The sequence below is a fragment of the Leptodactylus fuscus genome, chromosome 11 (assembly GCF_031893055.1).
Source record: "Leptodactylus fuscus isolate aLepFus1 chromosome 11, aLepFus1.hap2, whole genome shotgun sequence".
Lineage (NCBI taxonomy): Eukaryota > Metazoa > Chordata > Amphibia > Anura > Leptodactylidae > Leptodactylus > Leptodactylus fuscus.
In genome coordinates, this window is record NC_134275.1 from 59,808,260 (window position 1) to 59,830,404 (window position 22,145).

General features: G+C 45.8%; 1 protein-coding gene across 1 annotated transcript; it reads left to right on the forward strand.

Moving 5' to 3' along the window:
- Positions 1-604: 604 nt before the first annotated feature.
- Positions 605-11,103, forward strand: ERCC2 (ERCC excision repair 2, TFIIH core complex helicase subunit). The gene is made up of 23 exons (XM_075258940.1): positions 605-688; positions 1,586-1,685; positions 1,770-1,847; positions 2,244-2,306; positions 2,380-2,493; positions 2,567-2,683; positions 2,771-2,887; positions 2,962-3,085; positions 3,156-3,252; positions 3,441-3,574; positions 3,743-3,911; positions 4,708-4,826; positions 4,901-4,970; positions 5,574-5,643; positions 5,720-5,821; positions 5,905-5,968; positions 6,039-6,160; positions 6,279-6,371; positions 6,440-6,512; positions 6,593-6,663; positions 6,749-6,892; positions 7,947-8,090; positions 10,707-11,103. The coding sequence occupies exons 1-23, from the start codon at positions 684-686 to the stop codon at positions 10,797-10,799; spliced, it is 2,283 nt and encodes a 760-aa protein (XP_075115041.1). The 5' UTR covers positions 605-683; the 3' UTR covers positions 10,800-11,103.
- Positions 11,104-22,145: the final 11,042 nt, after the last annotated feature.

Below are 22,145 nucleotides of genomic sequence, written 5' to 3' on the forward strand. Positions count from 1 at the left end.
CTAGGACACCCCCTCTATCACCCTCACTAGTGACCCGTGTATAATGGAGCTGTCTCTGACACTAGGACACCCCCTCTATCACCCTCACTAGTGACCCGTGTATAATGGAGCTGTCTCTGGCACTAGGACACCCCCTCTATCACCCTCACTAGTGACCCGTGTATAATGGAGCTGTCTCTGACACTAGGACACCCGCTCTATCACCCTCACTAGTGACCCGTGTATAATGGAGCTGTCTCAGGCACTAGGACACCCCCTCTATCACCCTCACTAGTGACCCGTGTATAATGGAGCTGTCTCAGGCACTAGGACACCCCCTCTATCACCCTCACTAGTGACCGTTCTATCATGGTGCCGCTAGACAGTGCAGTTGCTAGGAGACGCCTCAGACGCCACACCCCTCGGAGCGGGCGGGGCCGCTCACCATTCTATTTCCCATCATACTCCGCAGTAAAACTTCCGCCAGTCTCTCGATAAAACTTCATTCGTTTTCCACACCCGGGTCAGAGGTTGCTAGTCACATGACTGCATTCTCTTCTCCTACTGGTGCGTTTTATGTCATCAATGATGGCGACTCTTCTATGCAGCAAAGTCAACGTGAGGGAAAAGCCTGAGCAGCCAATCAGCGGCGTGAATTGTTCTAGGGCGTGGCCTGTCCGGTGGAGGCGGAGTCAGCGGCAGAAATGAAGTAAGCCATGTCTGATCATACATGTGTATATAGATATATATCTGTATCTACCTGCTGTATACAGCCTGTACATTATATACACACCTCCTGTATACAGCCTGTACATTATATACACACCTTCTGTGTACTGCCTCTATATTATATACACATTCCTGCTGTATACTGCCTGTATATTATATACACACACCACCTGTATACTGCCTGTATATTGTATATACACCTTCTGTGTACTGCCTCTATATTATATACACACAGCTCCTGTATACTGCCTCTATATTGTATATACACCTTCTGTGTACAGTCTCTATATTATATACACACCTCCTGTAGACATCCTCTATATACACACCACCTGTATACTGCCTGTATATTATATACACACACCTCCTGCATTCATCCTCTATATTATATACACACATTCTGTATACAGCGTCTATATTATATACACACCTCCTGTAGACATCCTCTATATACACACCTCCTGTAGACATCCTCTATATACACACCACCTGTATACTGCCTGTATATTATATACACACACCTCCTGCATTCTTCCTCTATATTATATACACATTTTCTGTACATAGCCTATGTTATACACAAACTTGTATACAGCATCTAAGTTATATACAAATATGTTATATACCTCTGTATACATCCTGTATATTATATATGCAGCTTCTGTATCTCTTTGATATATCCATACACCTCTTTCTCTGTATACAGCCTGTATATTATGTATGCACACCTCCTATATACAGCCTCTATAATAAATATATATATATATATATATATATATATATACACACACACACACCTTCTGTATACAGCCTCTATATTATATATACACCTTTTGTATACAGCTTTCTCTCTTTATTGCCATGTGATCTTTTCTAGGCTGAATATTGATGGGTTACTGGTCTATTTCCCCTATGAATACATCTATCCGGAGCAGTACTCCTATATGCTGGAGCTGAAGAGGACTCTGGATGCCAAGGTGGTGGAGATGATGGTGGTGTTTATGTGGGTATTGATGTCTGTGCTGGTGGTCTTTCGTCATGTGTTCTGTGTTTTCCTGCAGGGTCATGGAGTCTTGGAGATGCCATCAGGGACTGGAAAGACGGTGTCGTTGCTGTCACTGATTGTGGCCTATCAGAGGGTGAGTGTGGGTCCCTTCTACTGAGTGGCTTCCGGGCCCTTCTTTATCCCTCTGTGTATACCATAGGCTGTATTCAGACATCCAAGCTGAGGCTCGGCAGAGTAGTTCACACAGACACACAGCTGTAGTGACCTGGACACTGAGGGGAGTGATGCAACCGGGAAGCAGGAATATGGACCCTCCTGCCTGATGACACTGCTGGCAAGTCGGCCATTATTGCTTCTTCTTGTACACTGTAAACCACTATTACCACGAGCCAGTCCACACTCTAGACCCCGCACCACTTTGAAAAGCTGCTTGGCCGGCGGTCCTGGTCTCTGGGTAGTCAGTCACAGGGAATTGTCTGCATCCCCCCCCCCCTGCTCTACTTTTAATATCTATTATTGTCATTTTTAGACGTATCCTTTGGAAGTGACCAAGCTCATCTATTGCTCCCGGACTGTCCCGGAGATAGAGAAGGTAAGACTCATCAGCAGCCGCCATGGCAGGATAGTAGTGAGCGTTTCACTCTTCTCATGTTTACTGTTTGCAGGTGGTGGAGGAGCTCCGGAAGTTGACAGAGTACATTCAGACCCAAACCGGGGAGAAACTCAACTTCTTAGCATTGGCTTTGAGTTCCAGACGTAATTTGTGTGTGAACCCGGAGGTAGGTACATGCTCTTGGTGCCTCCGTCTTCTTTGCTTGCTTGTTATTTCAGGTTCTTGTCTTGTCTTATTAGGTCAGCGCACTCCGCTTTGGGAAGGAGATTGATGGGAAATGTCACAGTCTCACTGCCTCCTTTGTGAGGGCACAAAGGAATAGGGACCCCAGTGTCCCCTCCTGCCGTTTCTATGAGGTAAGATGGAGGCGGGTTAAGGCTGAAATTCAGATTGGTTGAAGAATTCATTCATGTGCACAATATTTTACCTGTCTCTTCCTGCAGGAGTTTGATGCAATCGGGAGGGAAACTCCTCTTCCGCCCGGGATTTACAATCTTGATGACCTCCGTACCTTGGGAAGGCAGCGCGGCTGGTGCCCGTACTTCTTGGCCCGCCATGCTGTGAGTATCTGTGGTTCCTGGCCGCTTATGCAGTTCCTTCATGATCTCCGCTCATTCTTTCTCTCTTCCTTTAGTTGTCTCAATGTAACGTCATCGTGTACAGTTATCATTATCTGCTGGACCCGAAGATTGCAGACCAGGTGTCTCGGGAGATGTCCAAGAAATCTGTAGTCGTTTTTGATGAGGCTCATAACATTGGTGAGTGTGAAAGAATCTCCTCCATCTGTCCTGTTAGGTCCTTCATTAAACCTTCCTGTCTCCTCTGTAGATAACGTCTGTATCGACTCCATGAGCGTGACCATAACACGCCGAACTCTGGAGCGCTGCCAGAACAACATCGACACTCTCAACACTGCCATCCAGAAGTAAGGAAGAGAGGTGGAGTGGGGGTGGCATGGTATTGGGGAAGGGGGAACAGCAGATCATTGGTGAGGTGAGGGAGACACATCAGAAAACGGGAGAGATGAGGGAATCAGAAAGTAAGTGGAGGGGGGTTTGGGAAACGTTACGGGGAATGTTAAGGGTTTTTTCTGAGTCATTGCATTATTTTCAGGATTAAGGACAGTGATGAACAGAAACTAAAACAAGAATACGCTCGATTGGTGGAAGGTCTGCGCGAGGCCACAGTCGCCCGTGAGACAGATGTTTACCTAGCAAATCCTGTGTTACCTGATGAGATCCTGAAAGGTAAGGCAGGTGGGGGAGGGGTGACTCCATATATGAGGTGACATATATAGCAGACTGAAGTTTCACTCCCTGCTGAAATATATTCATGGTGTAGCATTAGACCAGGTGGAGTCATGTAAACCTCAGGTTGTCCCAGGCCACCCTCAAATTACCTTTGTTTTCTGACAGAGGCTGTCCCTGGCTGTATCCGCAATGCTCTGCACTTCCTGGGCTTCTTGCGGCGCCTGGTTGGCTATGTCAAGTCTCGTCTGCGTTCTGGACATGTGACCCAAGAGGGTCCTGCTGCCTTTCTGCGTGACCTTTATGAGAAAGTCTGCATTGAGCGGAAGCCATTGAGGTGAGCAGGTTCCTGGCATCATGTGACCTCTGAGCAATGTCTTGGGTCACCCTTTGAGACAAGCGGAGAATTCTGCTTATGTTGACTTTCCAGCACTCATCTCTCCCCGACCATCAGGCTGTTCCTCCTGGATGGGACTTCCACTCCCATATAATGTAAAATGGTTTCTTCTGGTTGTAATCCAATTCCCAAACTCTTGTCTTCCGCTTTTCTTCCCACTTCCCATATGACACCAAATTGTTCCTTCTAGATGTGACCTCCTCCCTTGACCCTCTTCTGCTCCTTATTCTATCCTCCATATAACTTTCAACTTTGACTTCTGGACATGACCTCTTCCACAAACCCTAAATTGCCCCTTTTAATCTAACATATAACATCAGGCTGCCTCTTATGGACTTGACTTTCTTCCCTGGACCTGATCTGACCCTTATCATTTTCCAAATAACACCAGGCTGTTCCTTATGGGCCTGATCCCCCTCCTTCCCTGATTACTGTCTTCCTTAGCTGTCCTCCAAATAACATCTTCTGTACATGACCTACTCATAGGCACATACTCCCCCCGCCACATATTAAATTAGGCTGTGTCTTCTGGACTTGACCTTCTACCCTGACCCTCGCATGCTGTTATTCTTCCCCTTAAATGTGTCTTCTGGACATGATTACCCTTAGTGCCCCTTATCCTTTCCCTTAAAACATCAGGCTGTGTCTTCTGGACATGTCCTCCTCTCCTGCCTTTCACCATGTTTTTGAGGCCTCTGTCTTGTTGTCAGCTCTAACTCTGCTGCATATGCTTTAGGTTTTGTGCCGAACGGTTGCGCTCTTTGACACGGACACTGGAGATTGCAGACATCACGGACCTGTCTCCGCTCATCCTCATCACTAACTTTGCCACACTTGTCAGCACATATACCAAAGGTGAGAGTCTGGTGACTGCCCAACCCATGTCCTACCTTGTCTGTGTCACTTATGCTCTTTCTCTTTCCGCACAGGTTTCATGATCATCATTGAACCATTTGAAGATAGGACACCAACCATTAGTAACCCGGTGTTACACTTCAGGTGACCCCAAGAACTATGGTGTGAGGAGGGGGAATGCAGATACTGAAATTGTAGTGAGGATGCCAGGGCAGTTGTGGGGGAAGGGGGGGGGGCTGCAAGTACTTAAAGAGGATGTTTCATGTACTCATCAATATGCGGTATTACACACTGCTGAAAAGCTGATAGTGTGCTGAATTCAGCACACTCTCATCTTTCCCAATATGCATCTCAGTGCTTGAGATATCTGCGCCTTTAGTTTTGGTACCGATATCTCTCCACTGTCAAAAATGCGGGCTTTACAGACTAGCATCATCGCTGGGACACTTAAAAAGATTGTAGCCAGGACTAGAGGTGGTAGGGGTGATTGTAGTGAGAACTGGAGGTAGTGGGGGGACTGTAGGTACTTATAGCTTGTAATCAAGACGCCAGGGCATGGGGGCTGTGGGTTCTTGCATTGATTCTGGTCAGAACCCTGGGGCTGTAGGGGTTCAGGGGTTATGTACCTATCATTGCTACAATTCTCTTCTGACTGCCTCCATCTTCCAGACAGAAGACCTCATAGCCTTGGCAGGCATAGGGTGAACCCTGCAGATTATGTGACATTTTGCCTCTTCTCGTCCTTAGCTGCCTGGATGCGTCTCTCGCCATTAAGCCGGTGTTTCAGAGGTTTCAGTCTGTCGTCATCACATCAGGGGTATGAATCGCAAATGTTCTCATTTTGCTCGTCACCCACCATACGTATCCTCACCTATAATGTATGTTGTCCACAGACTCTCTCCCCATTGGACATCTACCCAAAAATCCTGGACTTCCGACCTGTAACAATGGCAACATTCACTATGACATTGTCGCGGGTGTGTCTGTGTCCGATGGTAAGAGGAATCTATTATGTGACACAGGGGGCCGCTTGGCATGAAAAGCTTCCAGCCCACATTCACTGTGTGTTTGACCACAGGTTGTTGCCCGAGGAAATGACCAAGTAGCAATGAGCTCCAAGTTTGAAACAAGGGAAGATCTGGGTAAGAGATTGTGTCTTGTGTGTCTTTCCATGATTTCGCTATATCATGTCACTGACCTCTGACCCCACAGCTGTCATGCGGAACTATGGGAACCTCCTCCTAGAGATGTCTGCCATTGTCCCTGACGGGATAGTGGGGTTCTTCACAAGTTACCAGTATATGGAGAACATTGTGGCTTCATGGTATGAGCAGGTAGGTGCCTCATAATATGTTGGACCTGGAGGTGTCCAAATCATGTACATTGCCCCTCTTCCTGCTGGGGTCAGTTTGAGGCCCCGAGCCATTAATACCTTTTTGTGTTTTCTCTCAGGGAATTTTGGAGAATATCCAGAGGAACAAGCTAATCTTCATAGAAACCCAGGACGGGGCGGAGACCAGTGTGGCCCTAGAGAAGTATCAGGAGGTGAGCCTGGACTGGTGGGACCGAGACTTCTATTGGGACATCTTTCTAACTATGAGCTGTCATTTCAGGCCTGTGAGAACGGACGAGGCGCCATTTTACTTTCTGTCGCTCGTGGAAAAGTGTCTGAGGGAATTGATTTTGGTGAGTGGGGGTTGGGTGTCATGTGCCAGGTGCCCCTCATTTGATATCATAGTAACCCTACATTTCCTCTTCCCCACCAGTCCACCATTATGGCCGCGCTGTCATCATGTTCGGAGTCCCCTATGTCTACACCCAGAGCCGTATACTGAAGGTACGTCCATCGGTCTTGCAGCTGGTTGCCTCTCTCCTCTCCCACTATGTAGAAAACTTTTCTCATTCTGTCTTTCGTCCGGCAGGCTCGTCTCCAGTTCCTGCGCGATCAGTTCCACTTGCGGGAGAATGATTTCCTTACTTTTGATGCAATGAGACATGCAGCACAGTGCGTTGGCCGAGCCATCCGAGGGAAGACGGACTATGGGATCATGCTGTTTGCTGACAAGGTAACCTATCTGCACCCCATAGCGCCATCTAATAGGATCTCATCTGTATGTATACACAAAGCTTGGGGCATGAGCAGTTTGACTGCTGTATCCTTGGCTAACACATCGTTACAGCGTTCTACGTATTTTCCGTTCTGTGCCTTCACACAAGACATCATTATATGTATTAGAACCCCCTCCTGTTTGTTTGTTTTTTACATATCAGTAATATCGATATGTAAACTAACCTCTCCAGGCCATTGTGCACCCCCTGTGTCATACCTTGGTAATGCCCCCTCCTTTGCTTGTGTCCATGATTGCCCTCCTCCTCTGTTGTTGTTACCGCCTCCATTCCTGCAGCCTGGATCCCTGCGCTTTGAAATCTCGGGCATGCACAGTAACGCTCCCTTCTGAGCACTACTGCACATGCCCGGGCACCATTTTCTTGTGCGCTTTCTTCCATTGTCCACAAGAAAATTGCGTCCAGGCATGTGCAGTAGTACTCAGAAGGGAGTATTGTTGTGCATGCCCGAGATTTCAAAGCGCAGGGATCGAGGCTGCAAGAATGGAGGCGGTTACAACAATGGAGGAGAACAATCATGGAGCACAAGCAAAAGAGAGGGCGTTACCAAGGTATGACACACGGGGTGCACGATGGCTTGGGGAATGCCCAGGGTGCACGGAGAGGTTCATTTACATGTTAAAAAAACCCAAAACGGTGGGTCTTTTCGAAGTCTACTAGCAGCACCTGAATAGCCTTTTTAAAGCTTATTCAGGCATATCACTATGTAAAAACACGATTTTCAAATGATAGAGCCCCTTTAATGAGCTAGCTTTGGGATAGATGAGTAATATCAGATTCACAGGGGTCGGCTCATAGACACTAAAGTATGGGCAGTATACAGCCGCTTTACAGAGTTCCCAGTTATCTGCTTCTGGCTCTGCTCTCTGTCAGTCAGTAGCTTAGATCAGCTGGGTGCTGGACCCCCAATGAGCTGATATTAGCAACATATCTTAAAGGGGGGGAGACAGTAGATGCAGTGGATATGTTTGATGATCTGAGTTTCTTTTACAGAGATACGCGCGGTCCGACAAGAAGGGAAAGTTACCACTGTGGATTCAGGAACACCTGACAGACGCTAATCTCAATCTGACAGTGGATGAATGCATTCACTTATCCCGACACTTCCTGAGGGAAATGGCGCAACCATTCCGTAGGGTGAGTTAACCTTCCGCAACACCTCCTCTTCTGTAGTCCACATTAATAGAGGTCGGTACCATACATTCTTTTAAAGAAACATCCACCAGTTTATTTGTGCTTCAGGTAAGCTTATTAGACAATCCAGAGAAAAAACCGGGACATTTCGGTCACCAATAGACCTTTTTGAAAAAAATCTGAGACTAAAGGTATAAGATATACGTATAGGCGTAGATAAAAATGTGACAAACAAATCCAGTCAATATTATGATGCAGCTACCATTACAAACTAGCAATGAGATGGCTGTAATATATGGAGAGTGATGTGACTAGATCTAAGGATAAGCAATCCCGAAATAATGACTGATGTTCAGACCCAAAATACCAATGTACAATTAGCATAGAAATAACATGTTTGAGGCTTATCCCAATTAAAACTATAGGGTTACGGGGGCCTAAAGCAGGAGGCAAAGGGATTATAAACTGTTGGATAATCACTCAAGAGAATGGACCAATGGCGTCTTATGGGGTTGCTACATCGGGCCCTAATATGGTGCCCTGTATCTATACATAGTAAGTGTCCGGAGTAAGATGTTGTTCTCCATAAGGACTATTTATAGAAGATCCATATAGTATTGTATTTCTGACAATGTATGTTCTGATGCTTGAAGCAGTTCCCGGCTGCACTAAGGCATTCCCCACAATGAAGTTAATAGGTCATGTAAGGCACTCACATAGTATCCAAGTGTCATCAAAGTGCCTTGTGTTAAAAGAAAAAACCTGAACTATCTTGGCCTGTTTACTTGGTAGTGTGCATGAGGCCTACGTCATGTAAGTTTTGCTGCAGTTATAGCTTGCAAGTGGGATTCGGTGTTTGCCATTTAATCCAGGGGCGATGTGATCCCTTATGCAGGTAATCCACTGTTAATGCCATCATGTCCAGTGTGCACTTGCTCGGGATTTACTTTTATAGGGCACAGTGTTCTCCTTCTATATACTCACCTTGTACCCGGAGATGTTTACTGAAAGTTGCACTGTGTAACTCCAGGCCCACCAGATGTCTGGATTCATCTTCAGGTTCATATGACCTGAAGGAAATCACTTGAGAGTGCGTATTCTCTTCTAGATCGTAGGAGAAGGTCTCTGTAGACTTTATCTCCCGGAGTGCACATGAAAAAAGTCATACAGCAAAGTATTATATGGCGCACTCCAGATTATTGGAGGTAGGAGCCGGGATAGGATCACATTCCATAAAGTGTTAGAAAGAATAACCGGCACCCATTGCTTCAAGTAAGTTTATTAGGCAATCCAGAGTAATAGGCCTGACTTTTTGGTCACTTTTCTTAAAGGTATATCTATAAGAGTCACTTAAAGGGTTTGTCCGGGCCTAAATCAATTCATAGAGAAGGCCTATCCACAGGAATAGGAGCAGAGCTGCACATGCTTCCCATCCACTTACAGTTGCCTAAATGGATCTGTGCAAGGTCCAGGCATCCTTGCAAGATTAGCCTGGTCCACAAAATCGTGCAGCTTTAGGAACGGGATGTCGACTGTTACTACGACCGGGACATATCATAGGGAAGGCCAGGACAGTTTATTACTATCCCTGTTATCCCGATCGCTGTGTGCACAGTTGTGGGAGCCGCCATGATTCAGCAGTCACACGATCATCTGGGAACTCCGTAAGTTGCTGGGTCCTACCCAGATCAGTATTGGAGAACACTATAAGAGGTTGTATATATCAGACTCAGTTACTGGAGAAAACCTCAAAAAGAAAGGACTCCCTGATGGTCTGTTATGACTTATGGGGGGCACAGGGTGTAAGGAAAAAAAAAAAAGAATGTACCACCCCCGCCACAAGCTCTAGCCTACCCCCAGTGACACAACAGTAAGTATCGCCACAGTAAGAATGACCATAACAGATAGTGAAAACTGCTTCGTGCTATTACCGTAAATTTAAAAAAACATGAAAAATGTGAAAAACTAGCTATTTCTCCTCCTTTTTTGTTTACATTTATTGGATATTAAAATAAATAAACTACATAAAGATAAAGCCATATTTATCACCGAAAAAAGCCGCAAAAATTAATTGAATAATCCAAAGGAAATAAATGTTATGGCCCTTAAAATCACATGTATGAAAAAAATAAAAATGTGTCCAGGTCTGAACTAGGAAAAATAGTGTCCTCTGTACTAGGACCACCAGAACTGTCTCTGCTCTTATTCTATATCTCCTCTGTACTACGGTAAGACCACCAGAACTGTCTCTGCTCCTATTCTATGTCTCCTCTGTACTAAGACCATCTGAACTCTCTCTGCTCATTTTCTCTGTCTCCTCTGTGCTAGTGCTATCTGGACTGTCTCTGCTCCTGTTCTCTGTACTAGGACCATCTGGACTGTCTCTGCTCATGTTCTCTGCCTCTTCTGTACTAGGAATACCTGGACTGTCTCTGCTCCTGTTCTCTGTACTAGGACCACTTGAACTGTCTACTCCGTTCTCTGTACTAGGACCATCTGGACTGTCTCTGTTCATGTTCTCTGTCTCCTCTGTGCTAGGGCTATCTGGACTGTGTACTCCGTTCTCTGTACTAGGACCATCTGGACTGTCTCTGCTCATGTTCTCTGTATCTTTTGTAGGAGGATCAGCTTGGCTTGTCTCTCTTGACGTTGGAGCAGCTGCAGTCTGAGGATATGCTGCAGAAGATACAAGAGATCGCTCATCAGGTCTGACGGACATTTTCAGGAGAATTGCAGAGATTGTAGCTTCCAGATAAGAGCTCAGGTTGTCCTCCTCCAGTCCTGACTTGTGTCCAGGATGTTAACCTGTGGAGTGAGGTCTCTGTGTCGGTGCCTAAGGACCTGTGGACTATGTGTTTTTATATAATAAATACATTCTTAAATTTGTTCTTTATGTGTGGCCTGAGGGTTTTGTCCGTGTACCAGCACATGAATGAAGATGTCTCCAGAGACCCATCTTGGCAGTCCGGTTTGCTGTCAGAGAGTGAGACATTGTGTAGACAAGATAGAGATGCATCAGGTAGAGTTGCAAATGACGTCTTGGCTGTTCCGCTCCCTGATCCTGCTTTGTAACTGTACTGCCCTCTGGCCATCACCTGGCTGTAGTGCGCTCTGGTACAGGTGCAGTATGTCACGTTGTATATTGCATTGTCTCATACACACGTGGACAAAATTGTTGTTCCCCCTCGTTTAATGAAAGAAAAACCCACAATGGTCCCAGAAATAACAGGAATCTGACAAAAGTAATAATGAATAAAAATTCTATGAAAATGAACAAATGAAAGTCAGACATTGCTTTTCGCTTCAACAGAATTTTAAAAAAATAAAATAAACCTCATGACAGGCCCGGACAGAAATGATGGTTCCCGTAACATAATATTTTGTTGCATAACCTTTTGAGGCAATCGCTGCAATCCGACGTCAATGAGACTTCTGTCTCAGCAGGGATAATAATAATAATAATACATTTTATTTATATAGCGCCAACATATTCCGCAGCGCTGTACAATTTATAGGGTTCAGATACAGACATACATAACAAAGAACGTCATTTCACACAATGGGACTGAGGGCCCTGCTCAAAAGAGCTTACAATCTATGAGGTAGAGAGGGTGACACAAGAGGTAGCAGGGGCGGCATTGCTTATACAGTGTTCAGACAATTTTGTGCATTAGGAATTGTGATAGGCTTGTCTGAAAAGATGCGTCTTTAGTTTGCGTTTGAAACTGTAGAAGTTGGGAGTTAATCTGATTGTCCGGGGTAGAGCATTCCAGAGAAGTGGTGCAGCTCGGGAGAAGTCTTGTATACGAGCATGGGAGGTTCTGATAATAGAGGATGTAAGTGTTAGGTCATTGAGTGAGCGGAGAACACGGGTTGGGCGGTAGACAGAGATGAGGGAAGAAATGTAGGGAGGTGCGACATTATGGAGAGCCTTGTGGATGAGAGTAATAACTTTATATTTTATTCTATAATGAATAAGCAGCCAATGTAGCGACTGGCACAGACCGGAGGCATCGCTGTAGCGTCTAGCCTGATAGATGAGCCTGGCCGCTGCATTCAGAATAGATTGTAGAGGAGAGAGTTTAGTGAGGGGAAGACCGATTAGTAAGGAATTACAGTAGTCAAGGCGAGAATGAATCAGAGAGACAATAAGTGTCTTTAGTGTATCTCTGGTAAGGAAAGGGCGTATTCTGGAGATGTTTTTGAGGTGGAGGTGACATGAACGTGCGAGTGATTCAATATGAGGGGTGAAGGAAAGGTCTGCGTCAAATATGACCCCAAGGCAGCGGGCATGCTGCCTAGGAGTTATAGGAAGGCCTGAGACTGCAATGGATATATCAGGGACAGATCTGTTAGATGGTGGAAACAGTAGTAGTTCAGTCTTAGAGAGATTTAGTTTCCGATAGAGCGAGGACATGATATTAGAGACAGCAGAGAGACAGTCACTGGTGTTCTGTATGAGTGCAGGGGTGATGTCACGGGAAGATGTGTATAATTGGGTGTCATCAGCATAAAGATGGTACCTGAAGCCAAATCTGGCGATGGTTTGTCCAATGGGGGCTGTGTAGAGAGAAAAGAGCAGGGGGCCAAGGACCGAGCCCTGAGGAACCCCAACAGCAAGGGAAAGAGGAGAGGAAACAGAGCCCGCAAATGATACACTGAAAGTGCGGCCTGAGAGATAAGAGGAGAACCAGGAGAGCGCAGTGTCATTGAGGCCAACTGAGCGGAGCATAGTGAGGAGAAGTTGATGGTCAACAGTGTCAAAAGCTGCAGAGAGGTCCAGAAGAATAAGAAGAGAGAAGTCACCATTGGATTTAGCCTTTAGTAGATCATTAGAGACTTTTGTGAGAGCTGTTTCAGTAGAGTGCAGAGCGCGGAAACCAGATTGTAAGGAGTCAAGCAGAGAGTTAGCAGAGAGATAACGGATTAACCGAGAATAAACCAGGCGTTCCAAAAGTTTAGAGATGAAGGGGAGGTTAGAGACGGGTCGATAGTTAGCAGCACAGGATGGGTCCAGGGAGGGTTTTTTCAGTAGCGGGATTATAACAGCATGCTTGAAGAAGGATGGGAAGATTCCAGAAGAGAGAGAGAGGTTAAATATTTTAGTAAGGTAAGTAGTGACAGCAGGGGACAGAGATTGGAGAAGGTGTGAGGGGAAGGGGTCACTACTGCAGGTTGTGGGGCGAGATGAAGAAAGTAGCTGGGAAACTTCCTCTTCTGTGACAGGTTCAAAAGATGAGAATGGACAGTCTAAAGTGCGGCTGGTGAGGGGATCAGTACTATCGTAGGTGTGGGAGTCAATGCCACCTGGGGCTTGGGCAGTAATTTCCTGACGGATCTTATCAATTTTATCATGGAAATACATGGCCAGGTCATCAGCACTAAGGTCTGTGAATGGCGTCTGCACCTTGGGTGTGAGTAAGGAGTGAAAGGTTTCAAAAAGCCTTTTAGGGTTGCTGGAGAGAGAAGAGATGAGGGCGGTGAAATAGTCTTGTTTGACAAGGTAAAGGGCAGAGCTATATGTTTTAAGCATAAACTTGAAGTGGAGGAAATCTGCAGGTGAGCGTGATTTTCTCCATAGACGTTCGGCACACCTAGAGCAGCGCTGAAGAAATCGTGCCTGTGGCGTGTGCCAGGGTTGCTGCCTCCTATGTGGGACTTTACGAGTGTAGGGGGGAGCAACCTCATCCAATGCATTTTTGAGGGTATCATTATAGTGACTGGTGGCCAGATTGGGACAGGAGATTGAAGAGATGGGGGACAGGGAGGACTGTAGAGTATCTGAGAGGTGCTGGGTGTCAATAGCACGCAAGTTCCTATATGTGTGATGGGTAGGGGCGTCTTGTGAAGGGGTTTTGGGCCACTCTTCATGAGCAAACTGCTTCAGTTGTCTCGGGTGTGAAGGGGGCCTTCTCCAGACGGCATGTTTCAGCTCCTTCCAAAGATGCTCAGTAGGATTTAGGTCAGGGCTCATAGAAGGCCACTTCAGAATAGCCCAATGTTTTCCTCTTAGCCATTCTTGGGTGTTTTTAGCTGTGTTTTGGGTCATTATCCTGTTATAAGACCCATGACCTGTGACTGAGTCCAAGCTTTCTGACACTGGGCAGCACATTTCTCTATAGAATCCCTTGATAGTCTTGAGATTTCATTGTACCCTGCACAGATTCAAGACACCCTGTGCCAGATGCAGCAAAGCAGCCCCAGAACATAACAGAGCCTCCTCCATGTTTCACAGTAGGGACAGTGTTCTTTTCAAGATATGCTTCATTTTTTCGTCTGTGGACATAGAGCTGATGTGCCTTGCCAAAAGTTCCATTTTTGTCTCATCTGTTCATCATGTGGCTTGTCAACATGTAGTTTGGCAAATTCCAGTCTGGCTTTTTTATGATTTGTTTTCAACGATGGTGTCCTCCTTGGTTGTCTCCCATGAAGTCCACTTTGGCTCAAACGACGACGGATGGTGCGATATGACAATGATGTTCCTTGAGCTTTAATCTGTTTAGGAGTTTTTCTGGGCTCCTTGGTTACCATTTACATTATCCATCTCTTTGATTTGTGATCAATTTTCCTCCTGCGGTCACATCCAGGGAGGTTGGCTACAGTCCCATGGATCTTAAATTACTGAATAATATGTGCAACTGTAGTCACAGGAACATCAAGCTGCTTGGAGATGTCTTATAACCTTTAACATACTTGTCTATAATTTTCTTTCTAAGCTCCTGAGACAACCCTTTCCTTCGCTTCCACTGGTCCATGTTGAGTGTGGGACACACCTAGTCACCGAACAGCACAGTGAGTATCCGTACCCTATATACAGGCCACTAAACAGCACAGTGAGTATCTGTAGCCCTATATACAGGCCACCAAACAGCACAGTGAGTATCTGTACCCTATATACAGGCCACCAAACAGCACAGTGAGTATCTGTACACTATATACAGGCCACCAAACAGCACAGTGAGTATCTGTACACTATATACAGGCCACCAAACAGCACAGTGAGTATCTGTACACTATATACAGGCCACCAAACAGCACAGTGAGTATCTGTACACTATATACAGGCCACCAAACAGCACAGTGAGTATCTGTACCCTATATACAGGCCACCAAACAGCACAGTGAGTATCTGTACACTATATACAGGCCACCAAACAGCACAGGGAGTATCTGTACCCTATATACAGGCCACCAAACAGCACAGTGAGTATCTGTAGCCCTATATACAGGCCACTAAACAGTATAGTATCTGTAGCCCTATATACAGGCCACCACACAGCACAGGGAGTATCTGTACCCTATATACAGGTCACCACACAGCACAGTCAGTATCTGTACCCTATATACAGGTCACCAAACAGCCAGTGAGTATCTTTACCCTATATACAGGTCACCAAACAGCACAGGGAGTATCTGTAGCCCTATATACAGGCCAATAACAGCACAGTGAGTATCTGTACCCTATATACAGGCCACCAAACAGCACAGTTAGTATCTGTACCCTATATACAGGCCACCAAACAGCACAGTGAGTATCTGTAGCCCTATATACAGGCCACCAAACAGCACAGTGAGTATCTGTACCCTATATACAGTTCACCAAACAGCACAGTGAGTATCTGTACCCTATATACAGGCCACCAAACAGCACAGGGAGTATCTGTAGCCCTATATACAGGCCAATAACAGCACAGTGAGTATCTGTACCCTATATACAGGCCGCCAAACAGCACAGTGAGTATCTGTAGCCCTATATACAGGCCACTAAACAGCACATTGAGTATCTGTACCCTATATACAGGCCACCAAACAGCACAGTGAGTATCTGTACCCTATATACAGGCCAATAACAGCACAGTGAGTATCTGTACCCTATATACAGTTCACCAAACAGCACAGTGAGTATCTGTAGCCCTATATACAGGCCACTAAACAGCACAGTGAGTATCTGTACCCTATATACAGGCCACCAAACAGCACAGTGAGTATCTGTACCCTATATACAGGCCACCAAACAGCACAGTGAGTATCTGTACCCTATATACAGGCCACTAAGCAGCACAGTGAGTATCTGTACCCTATATACAGGCCACCAAACAGCACAGTGAGTATCTGTACCCTATATACAGGCCAATAACAGCACAGTGAGTATCTGTACCCTATATACAGTTCACCAAACAGCACAGTGAGTATCTGTACCCTATATACAGGCCACCAAACAGCACAGTGAGTATCTGTACCCTATATACAGGCCACCAAACAGCACAGTGAGTAACTGTACCCTATATACAGGCCACTAAACAGCACAGTGAGTATCTGTACCCTATATACAGGCCACTAAGCAGCACAGTGAGTATCTGTACCCTATATACAGGCCACTAAACAGCACAGTGAGTATCTGTAGCCCTATATACAGGCCACCACACAGCACAGGGAGTATATGTACCCTATATACAGTTCACTAAACAGCACAGTGAGTATCTGTACCCTATATACAGGCCACCAAACAGCACAGTGAGTATCTGTACCCTATATACAGGCCACCACACAGCACAGGGAGTATCTGTACCCTATATACAGGCCACCAAACAGCACAGTGAGTATCTGTACCCTATATACAGGCCACCAAACAGCACAGTGAGTATCTGTACCCTATATACAGGCCACCACACAGCACAGGGAGTATCTGTACCCTATATACAGGCCAATAACAGCACAGTGAGTATCTGTACCCTATATACAGGCCACTAAACAGCACAGTGAGTATATGTAGCCCCATATACAGGCCACCACACAGCACAGTGAGTATCTGTACCCTATATACAGGCCACCAAACAGCACAGTGAGTATCTGTAGCCCTATATACAGGCCACTAAACAGCACAGTGAGTATCTGTACCCTATATACAGGCCACCAAACAGCACAGTGAGTATCTGTACCCTATATACAGGCCACCAAACAGCACAGTGAGTATCTGTACCCTATATACAGGCCACCAAACAGCACAGTGAGTATCTGTACCCTATATACAGGTCACCAAACAGCACAGTGAGTATCTGTAGCCCTATATACAGGCCACTAAACAGTATAGTATCTGTAGCCCTATATACAGGCCACCACACAGCACAGGGAGTATCTGTACCCTATATACAGTTCACCAAACAGCACAGTGAGTATCTTTACCCTATATACAGGCCACCAAACAGCACAGGGAGTATCTGTAGCCCTATATACAGGCCAATAACAGCACAGTAAGTATCTGTACCCTATATACAGTTCACCAAAGAGCACAGTGAGTATCTGTAGCCCTATATACAGGCCACTAAACAGCACAGTGAGTATCTGTACCCTATATACAGGCCACCAAACAGCACAGTGAGTATCTGTACCCTATATACAGGCCACCAAACAGCACAGTGAGTATCTGTACCCTATATACAGGCCACCAAACAGCACAGTGAGTATCTGTACCCTATATACAGGCCACTAAACAGCACAGTGAGTATCTGTACCCTATATACAGGCCACTAAACAGCACAGGGAGTATCTATACCCTATATACAGTTCACCAAACAGCACAGTGAGTATCTTTACCCTATATACAGGCCACGAAACAGCACAGGGAGTATCTGTAGCCCTATATACAGGCCAATAACAGCACAGTAAGTATCTGTACCCTATATACAGTTCACCAAACAGCACAGTGAGTATCTGTAGCCCTATATACAGGCCACTAAACAGCACAGTGAGTATCTGTACCCTATATACAGGCCACCAAACAGCACAGTGAGTATCTGTACCCTATATACAGGCCACCAAACAGCACAGTGAGTATCTGTACCCTATATACAGGCCACCAAACAGCACAGTGAGTATCTGTACCCTATATACAGGCCACTAAACAGCACAGTGAGTATCTGTACCCTATATACAGGCCACTAAACAGCACAGTGAGTATCTGTAGCCCTATATACAGGCCACCACACAGCACAGTGAGTATCTGTACCCTATATACATGCCACCAAACAGCACAGTGAGTATCTGTACCCTATATACAGGCCACCAAACTGCACAGTGAGTATCTATACCTTATATACAGGCCACTAAACAGCACAGTGAGTATCTGTACCCTATATACAGGCCACTAAACAGCACAGTGAGTATCTGTAGCCCTATATACAGGCCACCACACAGCACAGGGAGTATCTGTACCCTATATACAGGCCACCAAACAGCACAGTGAGTATCTGTACCCTATATACAGGTCACCACACAGCACAGTGAGTATCTGTACCCTATATACAGGCCACCAAACAGCACATTGAGTATCTGTACCCTATATACAGGTCACCAAACAGTACAGTGTGTATCTGTAGCCCTGTATACAGGCCACCAAACAGCACAGTGAGTATCTGTACCCTATATACAGGCCACCAAACAGCACAGTGAGTATCTGTACCCTATATACAGGCCACTAAACAGCACAGTGAGTATCTGTACCCTATATACAGGCCACTAAACAGCACAGTGAGTATTTGTAGCCCTATATACAGGCCACCACACAGCACAGGGAGTATCTGTACCCTATATACAGTTCACTAAACAGCACAGTGAGTATCTGTACCCTATATACAGGCCACCAAACAGCACAGTGAGTATCTGTACCCTATATACAGGCCACCACACAGCACAGGGAGTATCTGTACCCTATATACAGGCCACCAAACAGCACAGTGAGTATCTGTACCCTATATACAGGCCACCAAACAGCACAGTGAGTATCTGTACCCTATATACAGGCCACTAAACAGCACAGTGAGTATCTGTAGCCCTATATACAGGCCACCACACAGCACAGGGAGTATCTGTACCCTATATACAGGCCACTAAGCAGCACAGTGAGTATCTGTACCCTATATACAGGCCACCAAACAGCACAGTGAGTATCTGTACCCTATATACAGGCCACCAAACAGCACAGTGAGTATCTGTACCCTATATACAGGCCACCAAACAGCACAGTGAGTATCTGTACCCTATATACAGGCCACCAAACAGCACAGTGAGTATCTGTACCCTATATACAGGCCACTAAACAGCACAGTGAGTATCTGTAGCCCTATATACAGGCCACCACACAGCACAGTGAGCATCTGTACCCTATATACAGGCCACCAAACAGCACATTGAGTATCTGTACCCTATATACAGGCCACCAAACAGCACAGTGAGTATCTGTACCCTATATACAGGCCACCAAACAGCACAGTGAGTATCTGTACCCTATATACAGGCCACCAAACAGCACAGTGAGTATCTGTACCCTATATACAGGCCACCAAACAGCACAGTGAGTATCTGTACCCTATATACAGGCCACCAAACAGCACAGTGAGTATCTGTACCCTATATACAGGCCACTAAACAGCACAGTGAGTATCTGTAGCCCTATATACAGGCCACCACACAGCACAGGGAGTATCTGTACCCTATATACAGTTCACTAAACAGCACAGTGAGTATCTGTAGCCCTATATACAGGCCACCAAACAGCACAGTGAGTATCTGTACCCTATATACAGGCCACCAAACAGCACAGTGAGTATCTGTACCCTATATACAGGCCACTAAACAGCACAGTGAGTATCTGTACCCTATATACAGGCCACTAAACAGCACAGTGAGTATCTGTAGCCCTATATACAGGCCACCACACAGCACAGGGAGTATCTGTACCCTATATACAGTTCACTAAACAGCACAGTGAGTATCTGTAGCCCTATATACAGGCCACCAAACAGCACAGTGAGTATCTGTACCCTATATACAGGCCACCAAACAGCACAGTGAGTATCTGTACCCTATATACAGGCCACTAAACAGCACAGTGAGTATCTGTACCCTATATACAGGCCACTAAACAGCACAGTGAGTATCTGTAGCCCTATATACAGGCCACCACACAGCACAGGGAGTATCTGTACCCTATATACAGTTCACTAAACAGCACAGGGAGTATCTGTACCCTATATACAGGCCACCAAACAGCACAGTGAGTATCTGTACCCTATATACAGGCCACCAAACAGCACAGTGAGTATCTGTACCCTATATACAGGCCACTAAACAGCACAGTGAGTATCTGTACCCTATATACAGGCCACTAAACAGCACAGTGAGTATCTGTAGCCCTATATACAGGCCACCACACAGCACAGGGAGTATCTGTACCCTATATACAGGCCACCAAACAGCACAGTGAGTATCTGTACCCTATATACAGGTCACCACACAGCACAGTGAGTATCTGTACCCTATATACAGGTCACCACACAGCACAGTGAGCATCTGTACCCTATATACAGGCCACCAAACAGCACAGTGAGTATCTGTACCCTATATACAGGCCACCAAACAGCACATTGAGTATCTATACCCTATATACAGGTCACCAAACAGCACAGTGAGTATCTGTAGCCCTATATACAGGCCACTAAACAGTATAGTATCTGTAGCCCTATATACAGGCCACCACACAGCACAGGGAGTATCTGTACCCTATATACAGGCCACTAAACAGCACAGTGAGTATCTGTAGCCCTATATACAGGCCACTAAACAGTATAGTATCTGTAGCCCTATATACAGGCCACCACACAGCACAGGGAGTATCTGTACCCTATATACAGGCCACCACACAGCACAGGGAGTATCTGTAGCCCTATATACAGTTCACTAAACAGCACAGTGAGTATCTGTACCCTATATACAGGCCACCAAACAGCACAGTGAGTATCTGTACCCTATATACAGGCCACTAAACAGCACAGGGAGTATCTGTACCCTATATACAGGCCACCACACAGCACAGTGAGGATCTGTACCCTATATACAGGCCACCACACAGCACAGTGAGGATCTGTACCCTATATACAGGCCACCAAACAGCACAGTGAGTATCTGTACCCTATATACAGGCCACCAAACAGCACAGTGAGTATCTGTACCCTATATACAGGCCACCAAACTGCACAGTGAGTATCTGTACCCTATATACAGGCCACTAAACAGCACAGTGAGTATCTGTACCCTATATACAGGCCACTAAACAGCACAGTGAGTATCTGTACCCTATATACAGGCCACCACACAGCACAGTGAGGATCTGTACCCTATATATAGGCCACCAAACAGCACAGTGAGTATCTGTAGCCCTATATACAGGCCACTGCCTGATTACAAGATTGTAGACACCCGTGATGCTAGTTAGTGGACACATCGAGATATAACATGTCCCTTTGGTCACGTTATTTTCAGGGGAACCATCATTTCTGTCCAGGCCAGTTTCATGAGTTTTTTTTTTTTTTATTATTATTATGTTGAAGCAAATTATTACTTTTGTAATTTCTGTGACCATTGTGGGTTTTTCTTTCATTAAACGAGGGGTACCAATAATTTTGTCCACATGTGTATATTCATTTTCCGCAGTCTATGGATAGTGGGTGCTCATAAATATATTGTACCTCAGTGATCCTGAGAACGTTCCTGCTGTGTGTGGTGTCGTTGCCTGGCTCCCACTGGACACCCAATACTTGGCAGAGTCAGGAATCTAAAATAAGCCGCAAGCAGACAGATAAAGATTGCTTACAGTGGACTTAGAAGGAGGATCACAGCTGGAGGCTCATGTAGAGGCTCATGGCCCCCCACATGACCAGACTGTGAGCCCCAGGGCCATCAACATACAGCTTTGGGTGTATTTACAAGACAGATTTGCACCATAGCTATAAAACTATCCATGTGCGGCCCCTAATCCACCATGTGCAGCCCCCAATCTGTGTGTATTATTCAGTCCACCATGTGCAGCCCCCAATCTGTGTGCATTCTCCAGTCCACCATGTGCAGCCCCCTGTGCACTGTGTGTGTCCCTCATGTACAGCTTCTTGTCCACAGTGTTCAGCCCCCAGTCTACTGTGTGCATCCACCATGTGCATTATGGGACCCCTGACCACCGTGTACATCACTCATGTGCAGCCCCCAGTCTACTGTGTGCATCCACCA